General features: G+C 35.7%; 1 protein-coding gene across 2 annotated transcripts in view; it reads left to right on the forward strand.

The window, feature by feature from the left end:
* The first annotated feature begins 5418 nt into the window (after nt 1-5418).
* LOC113070795 (dedicator of cytokinesis protein 2-like) overlaps nt 5419-25841 on the forward strand; it is a 100498-nt gene continuing 80075 nt past the window's right edge. The window contains exons 1-16 of one of the 2 annotated variants that reach the window (XM_026244237.1): nt 5419-5618; nt 7682-7765; nt 11721-11761; nt 11881-11936; nt 12012-12123; nt 13407-13555; nt 14995-15130; nt 15992-16149; nt 16233-16314; nt 21712-21847; nt 21929-22004; nt 22839-22915; nt 23314-23564; nt 23663-23761; nt 24850-24922; nt 25470-25573. In XM_026244237.1, the coding sequence (XP_026100022.1) occupies nt 5576-5618; nt 7682-7765; nt 11721-11761; nt 11881-11936; nt 12012-12123; nt 13407-13555; nt 14995-15130; nt 15992-16149; nt 16233-16314; nt 21712-21847; nt 21929-22004; nt 22839-22915; nt 23314-23564; nt 23663-23761; nt 24850-24922; nt 25470-25573 (1677 nt within the window). In that variant the 5' untranslated portion in view covers nt 5419-5575. The remainder of the gene's footprint in view (nt 5619-7681; nt 7766-11720; nt 11762-11880; nt 11937-12011; nt 12124-13406; nt 13556-14994; nt 15131-15991; nt 16150-16232; nt 16315-21711; nt 21848-21928; nt 22005-22838; nt 22916-23313; nt 23565-23662; nt 23762-24849; nt 24923-25469; nt 25574-25841) is intronic. The other variant, XM_026244238.1, reaches the window with a different exon arrangement.

The raw sequence follows: 25841 nt of genomic DNA on the forward strand, positions 1-25841 counted from the left end.
TTCTGTGTTTGTGTGATTTATTTATGGTTTTATCGGTAACAAAACACTAAGAGTATGTCTGTTTTTCATATTTTCTGTGTGAATGTTCCTGTAGCTTAACAATGGCAAAATGCAAAGCAATTTTTTTTGTAGTCGAGATGTTAAAAATGCAATGCAATGTCAAGTTGTGTAAATTTCTGAATGCAGGTGTGTGTGTGTGTGTGTGTGTGTGAAAATCCTATTTTCTGTTTGTGTGAACGTTCCTGTAGCTCAAGGGTGTGTGTTTAATTTCTGGCAATGCACATGGTTGCATCAGCTATATCGATCAATGCAAAAATTGTAGTTCATGATGTTCAAAATGCTGTGCAGTTTTTGTGTTATTGTCTGCTTGTGCCAGTGTTCCTGTAGCTCAACAGTACCATGGTTGTGCATTTTTATTCCAGGCAACCCACATACTTGCATCTGCTAAATCCATTAATGTAAAATCCAGTGCAGTTTTTGAATGTGAAGATCCATGATTTTATTGTTTTATTGGTAGAGAAACACTTGGAATGCAGGTTTGTTCATCTTTTTTTTTCTGGCCATGTGAATGTTCCTGTTGCTCAACACTGCCAAGGCTTTTCCAGACAATGTGCATACTTGCATCTTCCAAATGCATCAATGCAAAATGCAATGCAGTTTTTGTAGGTCAAAATGTTTAGTAAGGTCTAATCCCAATGGTATCCTTCCACACTGCAGGGTATGTCCTCCTCCTCCATTGATCCATCTGTTCATCCATCCACCTTCCGGCTATTTTGTTTTTAGACTGAAGTGTGTTGGCCTCTGCTGGTCACAGTGAGGTACTACATTTTCCTCCTCTTTCTCTTGTTTAAAACAGAAGAGAGATGCATTTAGATAAGAGGTTGTCAACCTTAGCCAAACCAATTGCAAAATGCTAGACTACTTAGAGTAATAATATAATATTAAAAAATGACAGTCATCATTGCATTATGCTAAGCCAGTGTTGACTTCTGCAATTACTGGTTCCGTTATATCTCTGTTTTCTGTGACAGAGAAATATGTTTTATGCTTTATATTTGGGGTCAGTATAACTGAACCACAAAATCCACTGGTCAAGTGAACTTAATTGTCATGCAAACTGACTATCCAGTGCATGTCAATTAATGCAATTTTATCAGCTTTTTTGTTGCTTTTTGCTTATTATTATTATTATTATTATTATTTAGAATATTATTTTATATGAATAAAAAGGGAGAAGAAACAATTTAAAGCAAAGATCTCTGTGGATTAAGACATCTTGCAATAGTGATAATAAATCAAGGTAAAAGGCTAAACTGTTTCTTTTTTTTAAATAAAGAAAATAATTTTATCACTTGAGAATACATTAAATTGATTGAAGTAAATAATTTCATATTTATGTTCATCAGTGAATCCTGAAAAATCTTATCAGATGAAATAAAAAGATATTTTGAAGATAGCTGGTAATCAAACAGTTGGTAGTTGGTAGTATTTATTTTCCACTATGGAAGCCAATAGCCAGCTGCCAACTGTTTCATTACCAACAATCTTCAAAATATCTTCTTTTATGTTCAACATAAGAAAGCAACTTATACAGGTTTGTAACGACATGAGGGTGAGTAAATGATGACAGAATTTTCATTTTTGGGTGAACTATCCCTTTAAAGACATAATTGTAGAGTAACAAAAAGCTCTCAGACACCCACACAACACATTGTGTGTGTGTGTGTGTGTAGGACGGTAGGCCGAAAGGGAACACGATGCTCTAACACTCATTAGTGTGACACAACATTTGAGACATAATGATAAAAGCTCCAGTAGAGATAATATCATATTTGTACATATTAGCTTTATTCGTGTTCAAAGAAAACAGATAATCTTTTGTCCTTTTAGAGTGAGATGAGTGAGAGGATTCTTGAGGTTTTTCCTTGATAAAATGGCCTTATGTCTATTTCCCTGAGCTTTATCCACAGTCTGTGTGTGTGAGAGAGAGAAATTAATATAAATTCTGTCTTTGAAGACCTCTGTCAGCTGCGTCACTTCTGTGCAGTATGTTTTCATGTCTACATCCTGAGATCTTAGCATACAATGCATAAAATATTAAGTTCACCATTTCTATAGATGGAAATCATATTAGTTTATTTTCGTTTATCTCAGTATAATAATGAAGGTAATACAGAGTGAATTTGAAATCATTTGGATGCTTTAATTAGACTGGATATTCACCTGTGCTGACATCTACCATAAAAGTTACCAATTTATTCAGGAATCTGCTTTTTTTTTTTTTTTTCTTCGCTAATTTTTATTTATTTATTTTAACAAAATGTGTTCATGGGAATGTTGTTTTAACAGGTTATAAATTTTTAAATATATGTGTCTTTTTCCTTCATCCTCAGTGTTTTATTTCAATGGGTCTTTGAAAAGCTTTACACTTTACTAGGTCTCATTTGTTTACATCAACTAATGCAGTAGTTAAACTAACAATGAGCAATATATAAACACATTACCGGTAAAAAAGTTTGGGATCATTCAACGAATTTGAATGTTTTTTTTTTTTTTTTTTTTTTACAGGAGTTTCTTATGCTCTTAAACATGGTCGTAGGTTTAGGGGGGGCGCTAGGTACTAGTCCCTATCAATATTTTGAGAGGACAATTTTTTCCCCACCAGTATTTAAAAAATATCATTTGAAATGCTATTTGGATCTTTGCACTGCTATTTGGATCGATTCTAACGGCCAGGATGACGACAGTACAAGAAACGCCGTAATTTGATTGACGGCGGGGTATCTGACAGGCTACTCGCGCGGACCGGGACTACTTTTGTGCTTGCACTGGCAGCGAGCGGGTGATGCGCGCGCTGAGTGTGTGTGTGTGTGTGTGTGCGCGCGCGCATGTTGACGACGCCGACAGTAAGTTACCAGGGCTGTCTAAATAACTAGCTAGCCACACAAATAAACTAGCAGTAGTGACTCACCAAAGCTGAGACCAAACCTACGCCCATGGTCTTAAAGGCTGCATTTATTTGATCAAAAATACAGGAAAAATATCATTATGATGTAAAATAACTTTTTTTTCTATTTTAATATAGATTAAAGCTGTATTTTCAGCATCTTTACCCCAGTCATCAGTGTCACATGATCCTTCAGAAATCATTCTAATATACAGATTTATTATCAGTGCTGGAAACAGTGCTGCTTAATATTTATATTTATGCAGAGTCACGCGAGCCTCTGGGAAATGAAGGAGCAAAGGAAACAAAGCTTCCTTATTTTAGCAAAGGAACACCAGACTCCTCTTGGCTTATTTCGAAATCCTCCGACATTTTTTTTTTTTTTTTTTTTTTTTTTTACGAATCCTCTTTTGTGCTTCTAATTTGTGACCAGCATTTTGTTTTGTTCTCTCTCCGCACTCGTCACTAACCACACAGCGCTGAAGAACTACAACATCCATGTCTTCCAGTTCTCAACAGTCAGCAGAAGTGAGAAAAAAAGTGTTTATTACTGTATGTTTGAAATCTGGATATTTATCTTCCAAAAACGCATGGATTCACTACAGGAGGCCTTTATTCACCCCTCCAGAGCCATGTGAGGGACGTTTTATTACAGATGCGCACCCTTTGTTTCACGTAAAAGTCACATACACCTAGGATGCTTCAAGGCGGGTGAGTAGAAGATGGACGAATTTTCATTCTCAGGTGAACTAACCCTTTAAAATATTGTCTTCCCTTTCCACTTCTAATCCCTGACAGTTGTGTTCATCTGAACGTTCCTAATATAGACATATACAGTAGTATTACTACAATAATATTTAATACATTATTTTGATATTGTTGCAGAAATAATCAGTCTTTTAAAAAAGCAGTTGTTCATGGTATGTTGAAAGATTTGTTAAAATCTTAAAAATGTCCTTTTGTCTGATGGTTAAAGGCTAAGTAGAATAATGTCACCTCATTGTACCCAGCTTTTGAAAATGCTTATTATTGTGTTCAAAGAGTGCAGCTTTCACTGATTATTTACAGTGTAACAGAAGTAGCTCTCAAAATGCACTTAAAGCGTCATGAGGTGTAAAAAGGGATACTTTTAATAGACCTTAAGCGCCAGACATACAAGCACCCGGCTATCTTCAGAATATTGACTTTGAACTTCCTTTTTTGCAGTAGCTCTGTTTCATTTTCTGTAGCATCGCTGTTGAAGACTAATAAGCTGGTGAAGTGGATTTACTCATTGCAGAGTTAATGAAAGTTACCACGTGCATTGTAATGATTGAAGCGGATTTCATTAATGTAAGTAAACCAGGAAGATTTAGAAACAAGCAGTTGAGTCATAAAGCTGTAAGATCTTATTTTCATGCTGTTGAAATACAAGCCAAAAGACAGAAGACAATGAGCTCAATTAGCAATGAAAAGAAGGCAGAGCTAAATAAGGCCTGTTGTTTAGGCTTTAATAACAGTGCTTAATATGTGGGCTCATAATGGGGTTATGGCAATCATCCCGCTGAGAAAATTTCCCCCGCTTCCGATGCCCAATAGGTCTGCTTTACCTTTCCTCTTCAGCCAATCACGGGCCTATCATTCTGATACATTTTAAATGTTTTAATCCTTAGTTCCTTACAATCAGTGATGTGTAAAAAGATACAAATCTTAGCATGTTAAGGTGTTTTTCTTTTTTGATTCTTTTTAATTCGGTTGGGCATCAGGTGAAGATCACATTTCTAAACCAAAGTAACTAACTTCTCCTCAAAAACATTTCTCACATGTCACTGCTGGTTATATATTCATTATAAGTTAAGTTAAGAATTAAAGTGTGAAAATAAATGTAGTATTATGCAGTGCAAGCCAACAAATGTGATGGTGTCACTTGCGGTTTTGAAGTAAATCTCTGTAATATGTTTTTGAAATTAAACTCTATTTTTATTATCTTGCTTGTAGGTATAAGACGACAGGTCACGAGTCAGCTGATATTTTGATAGTTACATATTGCTGTGCATTTAAGTAGGATGATTAGGATGTGTATAATCTCTAAGTGAGTGTTTGTGGAGCCCTCTGCTGGTTACAGTAGGAGATGCACCTGAAGATTGACATTATTTTTGTGGTTTATGACTACAGAGCAGCCTGTTCGTGTGTTTGTATAAACCTGCTCATATTAAGTCTCAGGGGGGCATAAAACAAACTTCTTCAGGGAATCTCTGCTTGTCTTGTCCCACTCCAGACGCTTCCTCTAGCATTAAAGATTCATAAATGACGATTAAGATGCACCATGAAACACCCCAATAAATCAAAGTGGAGTCTGAGACCCAAAACATACACGATCTCAAAATTTTAATCAATGAAAGTCACTGAAACGTGCTTTAGTCACCGTGGTGAAGTTCTGCTGTCAGCCAGTTAAATGTGGAGGCCAAAAGAGGAAGAGGAAGAAGCAGACAGTCAGACACAGAGGAGGAGGAGCACTTGTTCCTCTGGTTAATTCTCGCACCCTCACCCAAAAACAGTCAGTGTAGGGCATAAGAAAGGAACTGAGATACTCCGAAAGAGACAATACAGACAGATATAGCCATAGGAGAGCGTTTTATAGTCCAACCAATGGCTCCTTGGACAAAAACAAGCTCTCAAAGATATGGAGTTGGTGAGTTTTGCTTGGGGTTTTTTTGTGTGGTTGTGTGTGTGTGCATGTGATTCACCTGTGTATTTTAAATGTGAAGTTGTGTGTTTATATTCCTGGCGGCCTTCGCAGCAGGCATATATAGATGTTTGATTTAGTTCCTATATCTCAGGATGTGGGCAGAGACGGATCAGTTAAGCAGCCCAACAGTCACTGGACTAAACAGATTGCAGCATTTTATCATTTTGCACTTATTTAGTTTTGAAAATCTGCATTTTTTGTTTTATGTCTCTTTGACGGTGCCGTTAATGCAATATAGTGCAAAAACAAACTGTTACCTGAACCCCATGACAGTTTCTTACTTAAAACTTAAAATGCATTGAAAAAGTTTGCTTCTTTTGGTTAACATCGGTATATTAAAGTCAAAAAATATAATTTAATGCAACTGAATCAACCTGAAATAATGTCATATGGGAACTTCTGCACATTTTTACTTTCTATAGCAAGGAGGAATCACTTCTTTAGCCTGTTTGCAGAACGGTTGTGCTATAAGGTTTGTCAGCATTTAATAACACAAGAGGAGACCTGTGTGAATTAAACACACAAGGGAGATATCTTTATTACCTCAGTCGTTTCTCCTAGACAGCAGTGAGAAGAGACTAGGAATCTCCTCTAGAGACTTACTAATGTCTCTGAATTTTCTCAGGATACCAAAGTTTGAGATCAAAATCCAGAGATCTCCATATAAATATAAATATAAATAATATTGCTGCTATCCACATTCATTTTATAGCTCTATACTCTTACTGTCGGACAGCTATGACTCATTTATTCCCGGCTTATTATAGTTAATTAAAACATAAAATTTATGTCTACAATATAATACATTAAATGAAATAAAATATTACATTTAAAGTTAGCAACATGTCAACATCTCATTTTCTTTTAGTTTAAGATTGTGAACTAAAATAACTTAAACTACAATTTAAATAAACTTAATAAACCATTTAGACATGTTTAAAAAAAATCAATAAGCTAAATAAACTAAAACCATATTAATTATTTCTGTTGCTTGAAATAAAATAAACACTAGCTGAAAAACAAAACAAAAAAACAATGCAACATATCTCATTTTATTTTAAAGTTGATGATTGTTAATAAAAACCACATAGACATGGTATTTTTTAATAATATGAAGACAGAATAACTTCATAGTTTGTGTTGACTATTATTTTAGGAATAAGAGAAACATCTGAGACAATGTTGATCCTTAAATTAAATGCATGTGAGAAGTTTTTCTGCTGTAACTAAATAGCAACATTTGGGAAGAAATATTTCATGCAAATTTCGCTGAAATCTCTTTTAATTAAGATAAGTTTATAGTCCAGCTCATATGCGAAGTGTTCAACAGTACAAAGCTTGAAATGGTCAAACTAATTCGAGAACTGCTATTTAAAGTTATCTGTGAATGTAGGATCCAGAGCGTTGGGGTTATTTGAAAAGCAAAAGTGACTTGACTTCTGTAGGAATGTGTAGTCAGCAGGGCTGTAGCTCACAGCACGTTTGTTGGAAGATATAAAGCTAATAGCATGCTTAAACTTATTAGGAACTTGAAATAAAAGCTGTCTGATCATGTAAATATATATTCATTGATTCTGAATGTTATTTCAATTGTAAACATGCTGATGGCGGTGTGTATCTGTGTGTGCTGTGTTGTACAGGAAGCTGCTCTGAGAGGAAGTAGGCCAACGAACTCGTACTTGCAGAAATGAATTGTGTGTGTGCGTGTGTGTGTGTGCGCGCGTGTGTAATATAATGTCCTCCATCTCTGCTTATGCACTTTAACTTTCGGTGTCATTGACGCTGGCTGAAGTATTAAAGTTCAGCGTGTGCGTCCTCCTGCTGCTTTTCTGCTCCAGACATAAATCAAAAGACTCTTTTGAAGTCGTTGAGGGCAGATATCTTTTGATGTCTTTTTGGAAGCATTAAATGATCCGTTTTGCTAAACATCACCTGAAAACTAAATCCAAACTGTGACATCTCTTTCAGTTTCATGCAGTTTATATGCTCTTTCTTTTTTTCTGAAGTTAAGTGGAATTTTGTCGCCAAAGCGGAGAAGCAGTTGTCTCTGGCTATCGGGGATACGGTGCACATACAGGAGTCATGTGAAGGTGAGGGATCCTGGGATATTGCTGAGAATCAAACCCATGACCTTGGTGTTGCTTGCGCCATTTTCCATAACAACAACAAAAAAAAAAAGTCTTACTCAGTATTATTTTCTTGTTTTTCTGTGCAAATATCTACAAATTTTCAAAAACTGGGTACAGCTTCTGTGTTGGTTGGTTTCCATGCAACTTCCCCAATGAACAACAGCAAAAAAAAAAAAAAAAAACAACAACCTCACACTATAAATAACACCAAGCTTCATTTGACTTTGAAACTAAAATAGATAGAAAAAAACAATAGATTTTTCTTAGATGATTCAGATGAGTCTGAATTTCTTAGTCTTTGTTTTCATAGATTCTCATGCATTTCATAATTTAGTGTTCGAAAAACTACAATAACGTTATTTAACCTCACTCTTTGATGTTGAGGTTTTGCACAGAAACCAATGGGGTTCAATGGGAGAGTCAAAATGTCCCCAACACAAACACTTTGCATGCACATTCATGACCCTGAATGAGAAATATGACCAGTATTTTGAGCAGGTTTAAAAACTGGCCTCAACACAACAGGAGGGTTGAATCGAGATATAATTACTTGAGAATCAAAATTAATAAAATTAAGCCAGCAAACACTGAATCAGGAGCGGACTGGGGCTAAATGCGGCCCTAGACTTTTTGGCACAGAGCGGCCCACGCCCATTACACCATAAACCCACCAGATTATTAGAGCAATTTTAATCCCACTTACTAACATAAAAGTATAACACAATACATTAATTAAAATGCTTTTATATATATAAATATCATAAATGAGTGACTGTCATACTTCTTTACATTATATTTTATCTATCCTGGTGTATATGGCAATTGTAAATAATTTTGAAGAATTTTGACATGTCTCTTTTACATAGAGAGCTAGTTTAAATGCCTACCATAATATCAGTCCATATGAAACAATGCTCTGCTTTTCTCTTGAAGACTTGGAATGTAGTGCAGAATGTGGAGTGTTTTTTATGAAGGTAAAATGATTTGCAGCATTTTACTGTTTCTCGTAAGTGTAATTCATGTATTGTGAAACTGCAGCTTCATGCAAATGCTAAACAATTATGAACTGAATGCTTCTGACTTCAATTTTTCCATGCTTTCACTTTTGGCAGATTTTTTTTTTCTGCCAAAAGATGGTCAAAAGCACTGCAAGCCTGTAAACAGTGATTTGCAAGAGAATAAAACAGTTTAAACGGATTGACTGCATAGAACCAATCTGTAATAGTGATGTTCGGTTGTTGAACGAATCGTTCTTTTGCATGTTTTAATTAAGATGTTATTTTGTGAATTATTATCTTTTTTTTTTTTTTACGGTATTGTGTATGTTAAAAGTATCATTCAGCAAGAACAATCCTGAACTAAATGAAGATTAATGTCTTGGCGTTTATCGAACCAAATAGATAAGAGTAAATTGAGAGTCAGCGAGAGGCTCAATTGATTCGTTACAAGAAGAAGGTGGACCAACCCTCCCCCTCACGCTTGCAAAACTCAGTTAAGCCCCTTTCACACTACACGTTGGATCCGGCATATTGCCTGAACATTGCCGGGTCACCTTCTGTGTGAAAGCGAACACGTCCCGGGATTGATTCCGGCATTGAACCCAGGACGAGCGCTGTGTGAACAAAAGCCAGATCTAATGCCGTGTCAAAGTGATGACGCACGTTATCGCTCGACTCTTTTACCGGCTGTTTTGAAAGAGGTTAAACGTTCGCAACGAAAAATATTTGCAAACTGTAATGAAGCAGAGTTCAGTTAGTTCCTCACTTTCCGCGCTGACGCCGAGATCGTTCACTTCACTGAGAGAATGGGGCAGCATTTGGAAACAGCTCTATGTGGTGAGACGTTCAGATGTGAGTGGGATACTGTACTACGCTCTTAAAAATAAAGGTTCTTTATTGGCATCTGTGGTTCGACGAAGAACCTTGGAATATTTCCATTCCACAAAAGGTCCTTTAGATGTTTCAAATATTCTTCACACTGAGAACTAAATATTTATTTTATGAGGTGCTCACTGAAAGGTTAAAGGGCTAAAAACTCTTTTTGGAACCTTTATTTTTTAGAGTGTCAAAGTGATGACGCACGTTATCGCGCGACTCTTTTACCGGCTGTTTTGAAAGAGGTTAAACGTTTGCAACGAAAAATATTTGCAAACTGTAATGAAGCAGAGATCAGTTAGTTCCTCACTTTCCGCACTGACGCCGAGATCGTTCGCTTTCTTCAGTGAAAGTATAGTACATTACACGTCACGCCCTGATGTCACGTGTTGTTACGGGATCTTTACGGGTTTTGTGTGAAAGCACGCACATATCCCTGGTAATCACTGGCAGTGTGAAAGTGCAAAATCTAGCAACCCGGGAACAATTGACGGAACACTTTACCCGTTTATTTGCCGAATCGCAGTGTGAAAGGGGCTTAAGTGAGAGAATCATGCCAAAATTTTAAGCACATAAAAAAGAAAGACGGATTTGTACATATCAGTTTATTTCGGGAACTTTTGGCCCGCATACACAACAAGTCATTTAGACAATTGCAACAGATTTTTTTTTTTTACATACAGATTTGTTATATGCAGTCAATCTGTTTTGCAGTTCTTTAAACTGCAGTGCTTTTGACTGTCTTTTTGTGAAAAAAACAGCAACATTGCTTTATTTCACAATACTTGAATTACACTTACAAGTAACAGTAACATGGTGCAAATAATTGTTTGAAACGCGATTTATAGCTTTACAAAGCTTCTCTTTCACATGCTAATTTTATTTACACTTACAGTATTAGTATAATTTATGCTTACAAACACGATTATGTATATAATTATATTATATAATTCCACAAATATTACCCTGCATATGCAAATCTTTTTGACGTCATTTTACCTTCATAGTTTTTATTGTACTTTGCAGTTGCTTGACATATCCTTTCATTTTATAGAGTTTTAAAGTTCCAATTTTGGAAGACAGTGTACAAAACTGATGATGATGAAAAATACAGTAAACAGTAATATTGTGAAATATATGAAGTTACAATTTAGAATAGCCTTTTTCTATTCAAATAGTAAAAAAAAATAATAATAATAATAATATTCCTGTGATCAAAGCTGCATTTTAAACATCATTACTCCAGTATTCAGTGTCACATGATCCTTCAGAAATCATTCTGGTGTACAATATTTTGATTTGTTCAAGAAACATTTCTGATTATTTTCAATGTTGAAAACAGTTGTGCTGTTTCATATTTTTGTGGATTACCATTCAGTCTGGAGGATAATAATAATAATAAAAAAAATACTTTTATTCATCAAGGTTGCATTAAATTGATTTAAATGACAGTAAAGATATACTTATTACAAATTATTTATATTTCAAATAAATGCTTTTCTTTCCAGTTTCCACAAAAATATTAAATATTTAAACCATTTTCAGTACTGATAATAATAATAAGAACGATTATTGATAATTGATCACAAATAATAATTGATTATAATTAAGCAGCAAATCAGCATATTATAATGATTTCTGAAGGATCAACACTGAAGACTCCAGTAAAGATGCAGAAAAATCAGCTATGATCATAGAATTAAATTAAATTTAAATGGAAACATTAAACCATTAAAACATTTACATTATCTTCAATAGAATAAATAAATATATATAATTTTCCTAATTACGGCACTTTAAAGTCTTTAAACTTTTAAGATTTACAATGTTCTAGAGTAAGGTTGAGAATGATATTTTATTTTTATTTTTATTTAATTTTTTAATACTTTTTCTTGACATGTGAAATTACTGAAGAAATATACAAGGCAACCTAATTGCTGAAAACTGTTAGGTTATAATGTTCATTTTTTAAATGCTGTTTGAGCAACAGAAATATTCTTTCGAAATCGCCTGAAATCTAAATCAGTATGTACTTGTTTCAGGATGGTTTAAAGGTTACGTGATCAAGGACAAAGAGAAAAAAGTGAGTAAATAGCTTTTAGTTTTTGGTGTTTGTACAAGAGCAGAATGTTTTATTCCTGAATATCTGACCTGAAGTTCCTCTCCCAACTGTTTGCTGATTTACTTTGTTCCTTATTTAAGGGAGCATTTCCTGCAAGCTTTATAGTGTTAAAGGAAGTTATCGTCGAAAAGAAAGGGTGAGTTTCTGTCCATCTGTCAGTCCATCCATCCATCCATCCACCCTCTGACCCTCTCTCTGTTTCCTTCTGCAGAGATGAGGAGATCATAATGTCTGGTGAGATGCCGCTGGTGAAGGAGGTGACCACCACACTGAGAGAATGGGGCAGCATTTGGAAACAGCTCTATGTGGTGAGACGTTCAGATGTGAGTGGGATACTGTACCACGCTCTTAAAAATAAAGGTTCTTTATTGGCGTCTGTGGTTCCACGAAGAACCCTGGAATCTTTCCATTCCACAAAAGGTCCTTTAGATGTTTCAAATGTTCTTCACACTAAGAACTAAATATTTATTTTATGAGGTGCTCACTGAAAGGTTCGTTGGGGAACAAAATGGATAAAAACTCTTTTTGGAACCTTTATTTTTAAGAGTGTAGTGATATTACTTTTGCAATATGAGTACTGTGCCAAGTATGGGAGTTTTCTGAATTGCATAGCCTGACAGAATGTGCATTGCACGTGACATATTATATCTTACGGTGCCCGTAAAGTGTCTTGTTCGGTTTACTTAGTTTTGTTTTGGCCACAACACAATAACTCGAGGGAACGTGATAATATGTCGAGGCCATGAGATATTAATTTGTGGGAACGTCATATTAACTCGTGGGAGCGGCATATTATGAACAACATCCATTTCTCGTGGCCACGACTTCTGATGTTGAGGGAACGACATGTTTTTCTCGTGGCCACGATTATTGTAGGATGTCGTTACCTTGACAAAATGATCTCGTGGCCACGACATAGAATGACGTTCACATAAGTTAATATGAGGTTCCTAAAAATTAATATCTCGTGGCCTCGACATATTATCATGTTCCCACAAGTTATTATTTCGTGGCCATGACAAAACTAAGTAAACCGAACAAGTCACCTTACAGGCACCATAATATCCCACACAATGACCTTGCGTTCTCAGTGTGAAGTGACAACAAAAACGACGTTTAGAGTCAAAATTAAATCAGAAGTGATAAAGTTTACTTCTTGGTCTTATTGTGAACCATTCCTCAGAATTCTTTTTTTTTTTGTTTTGTTTTTTTACTTAAGATTTATATAAAATGTTTTATATAAAAAAATAATATATATTTTAAAAATAATGATATCTCGATATTAATCAATTCTCTTTTTTGCTGAACGATACTGATTCTTAAATCCCAGGAATTGACAAGTGTAGCCTGTTTTCAGTTATTGGATGGAACATTGAAGGGCACTTCCCATCCAATAAATCGCAAGAGAGGGGTATTTTGCTAAATATATGCGCTATATATTCATTATAATTTTTAATTTTCTTTAATTCATTGTAAATATATGTAAATTATACATAATCTAGTATGGAGTCTTGCAAGTGAAACATCCAAAATAATAACTTTTTGTTATAAATGTGTTATTTGTAATGACTTCTGACCAATCAGTGGTTGTCTTATTTCCCATCAGTCCAGTAAAAAGGAGCGTTTCAGTCAGGTGCAGCGGCTGATGTGGGATCTGATGGAGTGGCGTTCACAGCTCCTGTCCGGGACGCTGCCGAGTGACGAGTTCAAGGAGCTCAAACAGAAAGTCACCTCAAAGATTGACTACGGAAATAAGTATGTATTTCAGGTGTCTGTTCCACTTGTGCTCATGTCTGTGTGTATTTTTTACTATGCTAATATAAACCATGCATACATTCATATCTTAATTTATAATATATGAATGTAACCATACAGTACTATGGTATTATCATCTGATATCATAATAGTACTAACACACATCTGATAAAGCAGAGAAAAATATGATCCAGTCGGCTGGTGTAATTCCTCTGCAGAACTTCAGTGATTTGCTCTAGGCTGTTGTTAATGGATAAGTTAATTTGTACATTAACAATAAGAAATTAATGAACCAACGTGAAGAGGATAAAATGTCTTTCTGAACGTTAATAAATTACTGAGGAAAATTGTAAAAATTACTCCCTCACCACTTGTCTTGGATTCAGATCTATTTAAGTTAATTATTGTTTTCTCAAGATAATGAGTTAGATATCCAATATTGGTGTTTTCAGTGTAAACATTTGGGCAAGAAAATACAGTGCTTTTGATGTCATTTAGTTTTTGTTGTTGTATTTTCTTGTGCTGTTTCTTGTAATTAGTCTCTTTATTCTTATTTCATTACTGATTGTATTCGATAAACTTGAGAACTGAAATTAGCTATACTAGTATTATTTTTTGTTGTGATATTAAATTAATATAGAGAATTGTGAAATTTCTAAAATTATCTAACATTTTAGGCATTTAAAAAATCTTAGTTCCTGCAAAAATTACTTTTATTCTGATACATATTGTTTGTCATGAAAGGAAAATACTCATACCATGATGTAAGATTTTGCCTAGTGACATTATACAAATATTTGATAGAAATACAATATTTTCAATATTGTACACTATTCAATATTATACAATATTTCAGTATTTTTAATATATTATGCCGGGGTTATGATTGTTAACTAAATACTAAACACATTTTGTATAAATAAAACTGAAATTAAATAAGATACAGATGAAAAGTGTAAAACTAAGGGAAATATAGATTAAACATTTAAATGAGTTTAAAATAAAGTCCTAAAATGACTCCCTGAAAATAAGAACAATTTATAACTTAAACTAAAACTGGAATACAAATAAATGTATAATAAAAAAATGAAAAAATAAATAAATAAAATGACTATTTAAAAAGATAAATAAATAATTGAAAAATGACAGTGTAAATTAAAAGTTCAAAATTCAAAATTTACGAAATAAATTAATTTATAATAGTATATAAATTATACTAAAATAACACAAATGACAGTGTAGTGTTTCATTAAACTGACGTCTAAGGTGCATCTTTGGACTCACGCTTCTCCAGCAGAGCTCTGAGCAAGAGCACAACTGTCAGATCATTTCAAGGATCTGTGTGTGTGCACTGAATTATCATTTGAAATTAGATACATGTGGGAGTACAAACAGTCAAACTCCAAGTCAAATTACAGTAAGCATCATTCTGCCTCCAGGATCTTGGAGTTGGATGTGGTGGTACGGGACACAGATGGGAATATTCTGGATCCAGAGAACGCAAGCGTCATCAGCCTCTTCAGAGCGCACGAGGACGCTACAGCCAAGATCACAGAGCGCATTAAAGAAGAACAGGTTTTTATTTCACTTTCGTTTCAACGGTTTGCTGACGAACCATGAGAATAAAACCACAAGGAGCTTCTTGCATTTCAAGTATCAAAAAGCGAGTTTATATTTTGAATGAGACATTTTTAGCAATGGCATTTAGCAATGCCATTGCAATCAGCCACACACCCTAGCAACTGCAAAATAATGCCCTAGGAACCACCCAAACACCCTAGCAAAACAACAGTAATGCCCAAGTGACCACTTTGCAATGCCATAGCAACCACCCAGACATCCTAGAAACCACTTAACAATAATAGGCAATACTAGAATCTTCAAGGCAGGTGTGTTGAGGCAAGTTGGAGCTAAACACCGCAGGACACCAGCCCTCCAAGACCGAGTTTGGAGACCCCAATCTAGACTGCCTAGAATCCAGTCAGACACCCTACCAACTCCCCAGTTCACCCTAGCAACCACTTATCAACACCTTCACAATTTACTAGACACTAGGACACCCCCACTAGGACACCCTAGCAACTGCATAACGATTCCCTTGTAATCACCTAGACACCCTAGCAGCAATTGCATAATAATGTTCTAGTAACCACTCAGAACACCCTAGAAACCACTCAGAAATGCCTTGCCATCCATCTAGAACATCCAAGCAATCATCCAGACACCCTAGCAGCTGTATAATAATGCAACACCTTTACAACCAGGCAAAACAGCCTAGCTAGCATCTGGACACCCTATCAACCACCCAGACACTTTGCCAACTGCAACCACGCAGAAAACATTAGCAACCCAGCAGTTGTTAAATAAGAGCTCTGTTCAGTTAATCTAAACTCTGTTTAATATCATCTCTCATCTCTTCTGTTCTGCTATGTGTAGTCCAACGTTCAGATGGATCATTCTGGAGTATCCGCACGGATCCAGTCTTCTCCCACTCACAGCCTGTATGTCTTTGTGCGTAACTTTGTGTGTCGTATCAGTGAGGATTCGGAGCTCTTCATGTCTCTTTACGACCCCAACAAACAGACCAACATCAGGTGCGTCTCACGACACACACTTTAATGGTCAGTCTAAGAGGAGTTTGTCATAAATCCAACACTGTCTCTATCTGTCTGTGCAGTGAGAATTATTTGGTCCGTTGGGGAGATAAAGGTTTGCCCAAGGACATTGAGATGCTCAACAGTCTAAAGGTGGTCTTTACAGTAAGTCACTTACAGATTTCATTCGTCAGTCTGTTTAAGGTAAATACGAAAGCCTATTTCTGCCACACGAGTAAAAAAAGACAAACACTTTGCTGAATCATAATTATGAGATTTAAAAGTTATAATTATGACATACAAATGTCAAAATTATCACATAAAGATCAAATTATGTAATGAATTAGTACCTCATAAGTTACTTTTTGGGATGGCACCACAAGGCACTGTTCACTTGCAGAATGCAAGCTTTTGGATGGTACATAAGTTTGAACTAACCTGATGAGGAGAGGGGTAAAATGAGCTTTTTTTGGCTCATTGAAGACCATTCTTACTGTTGAATTCTGGATCAGTTACAAAGGCTTGATAGAACATGCAGGAAGGCCCACCGAAAGAGCATTACAATATTCCAGTCTGGAGAGAACAAGAACTTGGGCGAGAAGTTGTGCTGCTTGCTCTGACAGGAAGGGTCTAATCTTTCTAGGCAAATCTGCAGGACCAGTTCATTGTAGCAATATGATCTGTGAAGCTTAACTGATCATTGATCACAACTCCTAGTTTTCTGGCTGTTCTGGAAGGAGTTATGGTTGATGAACCCATCTGTATAGAGCAGTCGTGATGAAATGATGGGTTTGCTGGAACCATAAGCTGCTCTGTCTTTGTAATGTTGAGTTGAATGAGATGGTCCTTCATCCAGCTAGAAATGTCTCTCAGACCGGCGGCAATGCAAGCAGCTACCGTCGGATCATCAGGTTGGAATGATAAGTAGAGTGGGGTGTCATCAGCATAGAAGTGATAAGAAAAGCCATGCTTCTGAATGACAGATCCCAATTATGTCATGTCCTGTAGATGGAGAAGATAAGTGGTCCAGGCACTGAGCCTTGAGGAACCCCAGTAGCAAGAAGTTGTGACTTAGAAAATTCACCCCTCCAAGACACCCTTAAGGACCTACCTGAGAGGTAGGACTTGATCCACAGGAGTGCAGTTCCAGAGATGACCATGTTTCTTGTTTTCACTTCAGTCGCCGGAGCCATCTGCTTCGCCTTGGGCCTCCCGATCACCCCGATCGTCACCCTGACTCTTTGGCTATCTGTCTCCACCTTGGGCTGCTCCACCACCTGCATGACTGCCATTGGTCAGCCCCTAGAGCCATCAGCCCTTCCTCCACCATTGCACCTCTGTCCATCGGCTCCTCAATAGGCCACCTTCATGGCTGTGGCCGGTGAACCACCAGGCTCCTCCTGCTCCCTCCTGGCTTCTCCTTGGCTCCTTCCTCCATCTGATCCACCCTTGTCTCTGCTCGTAGTCCTTCTTCTGGGTGTCCGTCCTCCGGTCGAACCTCCAACTGTATTGTCTGCCTGCCTTCCTGCAAGCCCTTTGCCATCCCATGTAACCATACCATTTCCACTCCTTTGTCCTCCTCCTATAAGTCCCTCTCCGTCCTTCCCTTCGTTTCTGTGGCACGAGGTCGCCCCTTCCTTGAGGGTGGTGAACTGTCACACCCCTGGTCTATTTGTTGTGTTTTCTTTCCCCATGCGCCCTATGTGACATAGTTTCTGTCTCCCGGTCATTATTTCAGTTGGTTCAGGTATGTCTAGTTAATTATCTTCATTTGCCAGCCTTCTTAAGCTGTGTTTTGTTGCCTGTTGTCTGTCCGGAATTGTTTTGGATTACCATTAAAAGTGTTTGTTATAATCTTCGTCGTGCCTTCGTCTCCCTAACACTCAGCCAATTGCGTCATGACAATTATACACTTTTTATATTGGATATTATTATATCTCATTTAAAAAAGTTCTATAATTATGACTGTCATAAATTATCTAATAATTTTGACGTCTTCGACTAATATCTTATAATCGCAACCTTTGAATCTCATAATTATGATTAAGCAAAGCATGCTTGTTTTCTTATGTGGTGAAAATGGGCTTCCATGGAATTAAAAAAAAAAAAAAATATGTGATGATACAGTTTGTTTGATGTCACAATGCAGGCATATTCAAATGGCGGTCCAGGTCTGGACCTCTGCTTGGTTTCAACCAGGCCACAAGATATAATGGCAACGGCAGCACCATTTTACCATTTATAAATGAAGTGAGCAGTACTTGAAAAGAACGGAGTGGTTCACACCACAAGTGCTCAGGGTCATTTATTGTAATGTTCTTTTAAAGCCCTTCTCGTATGGAGGACCAAACCTGCAGAAATTAATAAATAAATAAATATGCAGATGAATAAATAAATATAATAAAAGGAAAATATAAAAATGTAAAAAATAAATGTGATAAAAACAAAAATGGTTAATTTGTAATAAAATTTTATTCTGAATTTATATTTTAAATTACCCCTTTCCTTTATGTATTGTTTGTTTTTGTATTTATTTTACATTTATTTTCATTCTTTTTAAGTTTTATTTACTTATACTTTCACTAATTTTAATATATATATTTTTTATATGTATTTATTTATTCCCATATGTATTTATTTTCAGATTCATTTATTCATTTATTTATATATTTTTACTTTTCCATGTGCCACATGGGAATGAGGGAGGTGGTCCTTGTGGAATGCCAGTGAATCATTGGTTGAGAGCTCACGCAGATATGTCAGATTAAACTAAAAATAAAGGTCAGAGTTTGAGAGTTGGATGTGCCAGATCAACTGGAGAGATCCAGTATATTTTCAAAGATTCCCATTTATTATGTTGAATTATTTAATAGCAACTGAATTCAGTTACTGATTCAGTTACATTATTAAGCCACTCAGTGGAGGTTTCTACGGTGTGTTCATTTTGTAATCAGAGATAATCTTCACTCTCATATGCATTGTGAGCATAAGTTTATCATAAACCAGTTATACCCAAGGTCTCTACGGTCTACTCAGGCTCACAATGCTTTTTGGAAACGCTACCCACTGGCATAGAGTTGGCTTGATGTTAGAAGCTCGGTATTTGCAAATTCAGGGATCATCTCTAAAGTTAAATACATTAGTATACACATTTCTAATTCCAATGGCATTTTAAGAAAATAGCTTACAGTCACTAAACCAACTGTAAAGTGTTAAGCTACTAGACAGGTATATGATTTGAGTTTATTTTATAAATATAAAAAATCAAACACATATACCAATGTCGTATGTAACCTTAGAGATGGTCCCTAAACTTGCGAATATAAAGCATGTAGCCCAAGCTAACTTAATGCCAGTGGGTCGCGTTTCCAAAAAGCATTGTGAGCCTGGATTTATGATAAACTCACAATGCTTTTGGGAGTCTTTTATCTGTGTTTACAAAATGAAGACAAGCCTTAGAAACCAAAACAGAGTGTCTATTGTCATCAACCTACAAACTCATAGACGATGTTGATAGTTCCGGGCTTAATGATGTAACTATGAAGATAAGTAACTGAATTCAGTTACTATAAAATAATTAGAAATAATAACGTGAATCTGTGAAAATATATTGGATCTCTCCGATCTCTATTAATAGTTTAATCTGATGCTTATGCGTGAGCTTTCAACCAATGATTCACTATTGATCTACAAGGGCTGCCTCCCTCATTTCCATGTTGCACATGGAAAAGTAAAAAGAAATATATGAATAAATAAATCTGGAAATAAATACATATGGGAATAAATCAATGCATAAAAATAAATAAATAAATTGATATATATATAAATGAAAGAATAAGTAAATAAAAGTACAAAAACTAATAAAAATACATTTAAAATAAACTAACTATTCAACTAAATATTCATACTGACTATTCAAATCAGGTTTTGAATTTTTTTTTCATATACATTTAGTAATATTAATCAGTATGTTAAGAGCATTTTAAAAATAAACACTGTTAAAATTGGGGAAATATTTTTTTTCGATGGCAAGGAAAGACAAAATAAACACTCAACATTACTAGATAACTCTGTTTTATGCACATGATGAGAGCGTCTTGCATATGTTTGTTTTAAGCAAAATCTACAAACTCTCCAGACTTCAAGAGGAAAACTCTGAACCCCCATACAGTATCTTTTTTTTTGTCACATGGCCTTCTGCCTTACATAAGCATCTAAGCGTAAAATATAATAATAGCCTGATAAAACATCTGATCTTATCTTTTGATAGTCATATTTAATTGTGCTCAACTGATGATTTTAATTTTTTAAAATATATTTATATATAAATATATTTATTTAATTATTTTTTAATAGAAACATTCTCAGAAGCCAGTGACCTTTGGTTCTGAGGACCAAATATCAAAAAGGGAACTGTGTAACTATTCATATATATATATATATATATATATATATATATATATATATATATATATATATATATTTTTTTTTTTTTTTTTTTTTTTTTTTTTTTTTTAACAGTGGTTTACTGAACAAATTGGTCTCTCTTTAAATATATTCCGTTATAATTAATTTTCTTACGGATACATATCTACCTTGGGTTATGCTCTATATTGAGCCCTTTTACATTAGGCCTACTATAATGTTAACAACAGATCCCAAACTTAAATTGTATTATTTATAATTATTTATATTTATTAACTTAATTATTTTTAAATATAACAAGCAAGACTCAACTTAAATGTATGAAATGAATGTTAAATGAATATAATGCAGCTTTTAACTTATAAATTATAGAATTTCTACTGTTGAAATATAGTTAATTTACATAGTGCCTCTCATAACTCGTTTCATAACAGATTTATTGAAACATTAAATAATTAAGACATCACTAATAGGCAAACTGAAATATAATGAGTATATAGTTTAGTATTTCGTGAAATGCTCTTCTCTAGACTTCATTTGTAGTGAACTGATGAGCTGTGGACACTGGTGACTTGACTGAGGAAATGCTACGTGATGATTTGTTTACAAGCTGTTTTACTGCCATGTTTATTTCATGTTAAATCTAGTAGTAAAGATGAAGTAATGATCCTGCTCCGCACTGCCCCTTGTACTGGGCCCTTTTTATCGTGAAAATTGCATGTTATTTTTTATTTAGTACTGTCATGAATAAGCTATTTCACATAACGGATGTTCACATATACTCCACAAGAAAAAATAATAACTGAATTCATAAAAATGCCCCGTTCAAAATCTTAATGCTGTGTGTTATGTCCTGGATGATCCAAGAGTGTTTTTATGTTTTGTGTCAGTTGTTCATGAGTCCCTTTTTTCTCCTGATCAGTTTAACTGCCCGCTGTTCTACTAAAAAATCCTTCAGCTCATGCACATTCTTTGGTTTTCCAGCATCTTCTACACATCTGAACCCTTTCCAGTAATGGCTGTATAATTTTGTATAGTCCGGACCTCCACTAGGAAGGAAATATAGAGCCCAGACCTCTTGGATCTTTAATTGAATAGCCCTGTCCTAAGGACTTTTTTCTTTCTTTCTCTCTAAAGGATCTGGGGAATAAAGACCTGGGCAGAGAGAAGATCTATCTGATCTGTCAGATTGTGCGTTTGGGCCGTATGGATTTAAAAGATGCTAATCATAAGAAGTGCACGACGGGCCTGCGGAGGCCGTTTGGTGTCGCTGGTAAATCTCAGTGTGAATGTTCTCATTTGATCTGCATGTAGCATACAGACACACAGCTGATATATCTGTGCTTACCGGCAGTGATGGACATCAGCGACATCATCAAAGGAAAGACAGAATGTGACGAAGAGAAACAATATTTCATTCCGTTTCACCCGTAAGTCTATCCTCTTCTCATCTTCTGTTCATCCACACACACACACACACACACACACACACACACACACACACACACACACACACATATATATATATATATATATATATATATATATATATATATATATATATATATATATATTCAGACTTCATTTATTTATTTCCTGTAAAATTGGAAATTGAGCAAAACAGACAACATTGTGTCTGAAATAACACAAATAAACTGTTGTATAAGATGAGTATCACATTTGCACTCATGTAATATTGCACTTATAGCCTACAGCCCGTGTGATATTTCTTAATTATGTCCTGTAAACATGAAACACAATCTCAAACGGGCGTTTTGCCCCATATCTTGAATTCTAGGGACATTTTCTAGGCTCCATCACGCAGTAATGTTGCTCTGCCTCATATTAGTCAGCAATCGACTGAATGAAATGGCAGATGATCCACGTAGGTCTGTGGCGGGGCAAGTGCGTCAAATGCGTTACTCATTACTGCGTTATGTCATTTACTCCCATGGTCCAAAAGAGTGTATAGATAGATAGATAGATAGACACACAATAAAATAATTATTAGATTAAAACAATTCAATAATTAGATAAAAGTAAAAATTACAGCATGACAAATTACATATGTTATAAAAGGGAAATGAGGGAAATTTTATAAAAATTCATAAACAGCATTTAAAGTCACATTTACTCTCTCTCTCTCTCTCTCTCTCTCTCTATATATATATATATATAAATGTAAATGAACCATTTAATAAATGCATAATATTTGTTTATGTTAATATTGAAAGTCTTTTTTCTGTTTCTTTGTGTGTTTGTAGGGTTATAGCTGAGAATGACTTTCTTCACATTCTCCTCAACAAAGTAACAACGTCGCGAGGTGACAGCGGAGGTCAAGGTATGGCTCAAATGACAGCACAGAATCACCGCTCCCTCTGCTAATGCTTTAATACGTGCTGGACCCATAATCCCGTCTGCCCACACTCACACACAGAGACACAATACAGCAGAACAGTGATGACAGACGCTTGAGCTTTATGACTGTCATTAAAACAGATATTAGAGAATGAGACGAGGGGTAAAGGATGAACAAAAACAGTTCAAACTTAGTTGACGGTGTTATTTTACCTCATTCATCCACCATATGCACCTGATATTATTCATATGCTTGTATAACGAATATTTTGAAATCATTGTATATTTCTAGGCACATACATTTTATTATAGAGAAATTCCTTGCATTGCTTTCATGATCCTGATGGTGAAACTAATGTGGAACATTAAACACCATGTCAGGTCTGTGGGTCACCATGAAAGCTCTAGTGGGCGACATCGTCCAGATCCGAAAGGAATATCCCCACCTGGTGGACCGGAGCACCGTGGTTGCGCGGAAACTGGGTTTTCCTGAGATCATCATGCCGGGAGACATCCGCAATGACATCTACCTCACGCTGCACTCCGGAGACTTCGACAAGTACAACAAAACCACACAGAAGAACGTGGAGGTCATTATGCTGGTTTGTGATGAGGAGGGGAAGGTTGTGCCGGTGAGTGTGACCCCTGAGTGCGAGGCCAAAAGTCAGCCTTACCTCACTGGGATAGGGCTTTCTGTGTTGATTGACAGCTCTTTTGTGTTATTGTACAGAACTCAATCTGTCTGGGAGCTGGAGATCAACCTGTAAATGAATACAGGTCAGTCATTTACTACCAGATCAAGCAACCTCGCTGGATGGAAACTTTTAAGGTAAGAAATGAGTTAGACATTGAGCATACTACCAATCAGTCAGTGAATTAGTATCAACAACATCCATCTTTGCACTGCAGACCTGACATTGGTAGGTGTAAACGTGTTACAGTGGGAGACATTGCAAACAGACTATGTGCTCACAGTTATGAATATGGGACCACTGATATAAAGTTCCTGTATTTTCTATGTACAATAAGCAGAATTGCAAAATAAAGGGAAAAAGTGGAGATATGGTTAGAAAGCATGAAGCTCGCTGTGTCAGAATGCAGTCCATCAATCAAATCCATAGCAATGCATTATAATAGCGATGTCTCAGATAGTCTGATGGCAAATAAAAAGTAAACAATTAATCAACGAGTGATCATTACAAAAGTGTTCATTAAATACATGGAACATGGAAGCTCAAATGTTATGTGCTAGAACAGACCTCATTGGTTCTCGTGCATCACGCACGCACATTTTAGTGTTTACTTTTCCTTTTAAAGGCGGTTGGCAAACCCACTTAAAGGTGCATCTCGAGGATTGGGATTTGGGCCGATCAAGTATTTTTTTAACTAATCGGTATTGGCTCTTCTAGGCCCAATCCTTAATTTACATCAGCTGGCATGCCAGTGTCCTGCAGTAGGAGATGTTTTGTACCGTTAAGTGGGTTTGCATAAATATATGAAGCTAAAACCACCAGTAGGTGGCAGCAAGTATTAATAAATGAATGCGACAAGTGACCACAGTGTTTATGAACCATTGAATCATTCACTGAATCAGTGTCTCACCAGATTCATTTAAAAATGCTTGTCAGTTGTCGGGCACATCCTTTGAGAACCTTTGAAAAAAGCAAAAAAAAAACATGACTTGGTTTTGTTAATATATTATATGCATTGAACAATTGTATCCATTATACATTTATGGAGTGATTTGATTTGGAGGGGAGCCTTTGAAAATAAAAGCACCATGATAAGAGCTTAATTGTTCACAATTAGACCAGGAACATGTATTCTGAAAGCAGGTAATTTGATGTTGAATCTAATCCTTTTGAATCCGGCCCAGTTTTCAGTCTGTATGTAGTAATGTTTTCCTCCGGTCTGTAGGTGGCGATTCCTCTGGAGGAGATGCCCAGAATCCACCTGCGCTTCATGTTCCGTCATCGATCCTCACAGGAGTGTAAGTTTAGCAGCTTTAGTGTCTCCTGCACTCATGAGCTACAGTCTTTTAAAATATGTCAAGACACCAGTTAGCAGACAGAAGAAAAAATGTGTCATAATTTAAACATTGATTGACTTGGTGGTATGTCCCACTGTGTACTGTCTTGAAACATATCCAAAAGTATATACTTTACAATCAGCAGTTTTGCAGTGCATACTAATGTAGATGTATGCAGACTGGGATTCTGGCCCAATCTAAAAAATAATAATAAAATTAAAATCAGATACAGAGTTCAGCTGATGGAAAAACAACACGTTCGTTTCCAAACCCTCATTCTAGAAAGCATGTGAAATCATCTGATTATCATGAGTCATCAGCATTTTTGTTTTATGTGCACTTGCACAAAGATGAGCTGAAAGCCATTAAAGTATAGCTTAAATTAAAAGCCACAGAACTGTAATTTAAGCTCTTGACATCCAGTCTGTCATATACTACCAAATATGATGCTGGATGTTAGTGGAAAGGAAATCAGATATGAATGTAATGTGTAATTTGTGTTGTGCAGCAAAGGACAAGAGTGAAAAGAACTTTGCGATGGCGTTTGTGCGTCTGATGAAGGAAGACGGGACCGTTCTGAGAGATGGCATACATGAGCTCACCGTCTTTAAGGTCAGAAGGCCAGAAACGTGTGGAAATAGATGTAATAATATTTTTTACATGGGTTTTTGGAGTGGCATAGTGACATTGCAAAGCATTTTTATCTGCCATTTATTTTTAAACAATTATTTTAGTTTAATTAGATGCTTTAGACTAAAAAAATTGAAGACTGTGAGTCAGCATTAAGTCATTTAAGAATTCTTAATTAATCACGTTAAATTAGGATTAAGTTAAATGAGAGAAGTCTCATTTAATAATAGTTACAACCAATATGACATTT

Source organism: Carassius auratus, unplaced genomic scaffold, assembly GCF_003368295.1.
Source record: "Carassius auratus strain Wakin unplaced genomic scaffold, ASM336829v1 scaf_tig00005249, whole genome shotgun sequence".
NCBI classification, from domain to species: domain Eukaryota; kingdom Metazoa; phylum Chordata; class Actinopteri; order Cypriniformes; family Cyprinidae; genus Carassius; species Carassius auratus.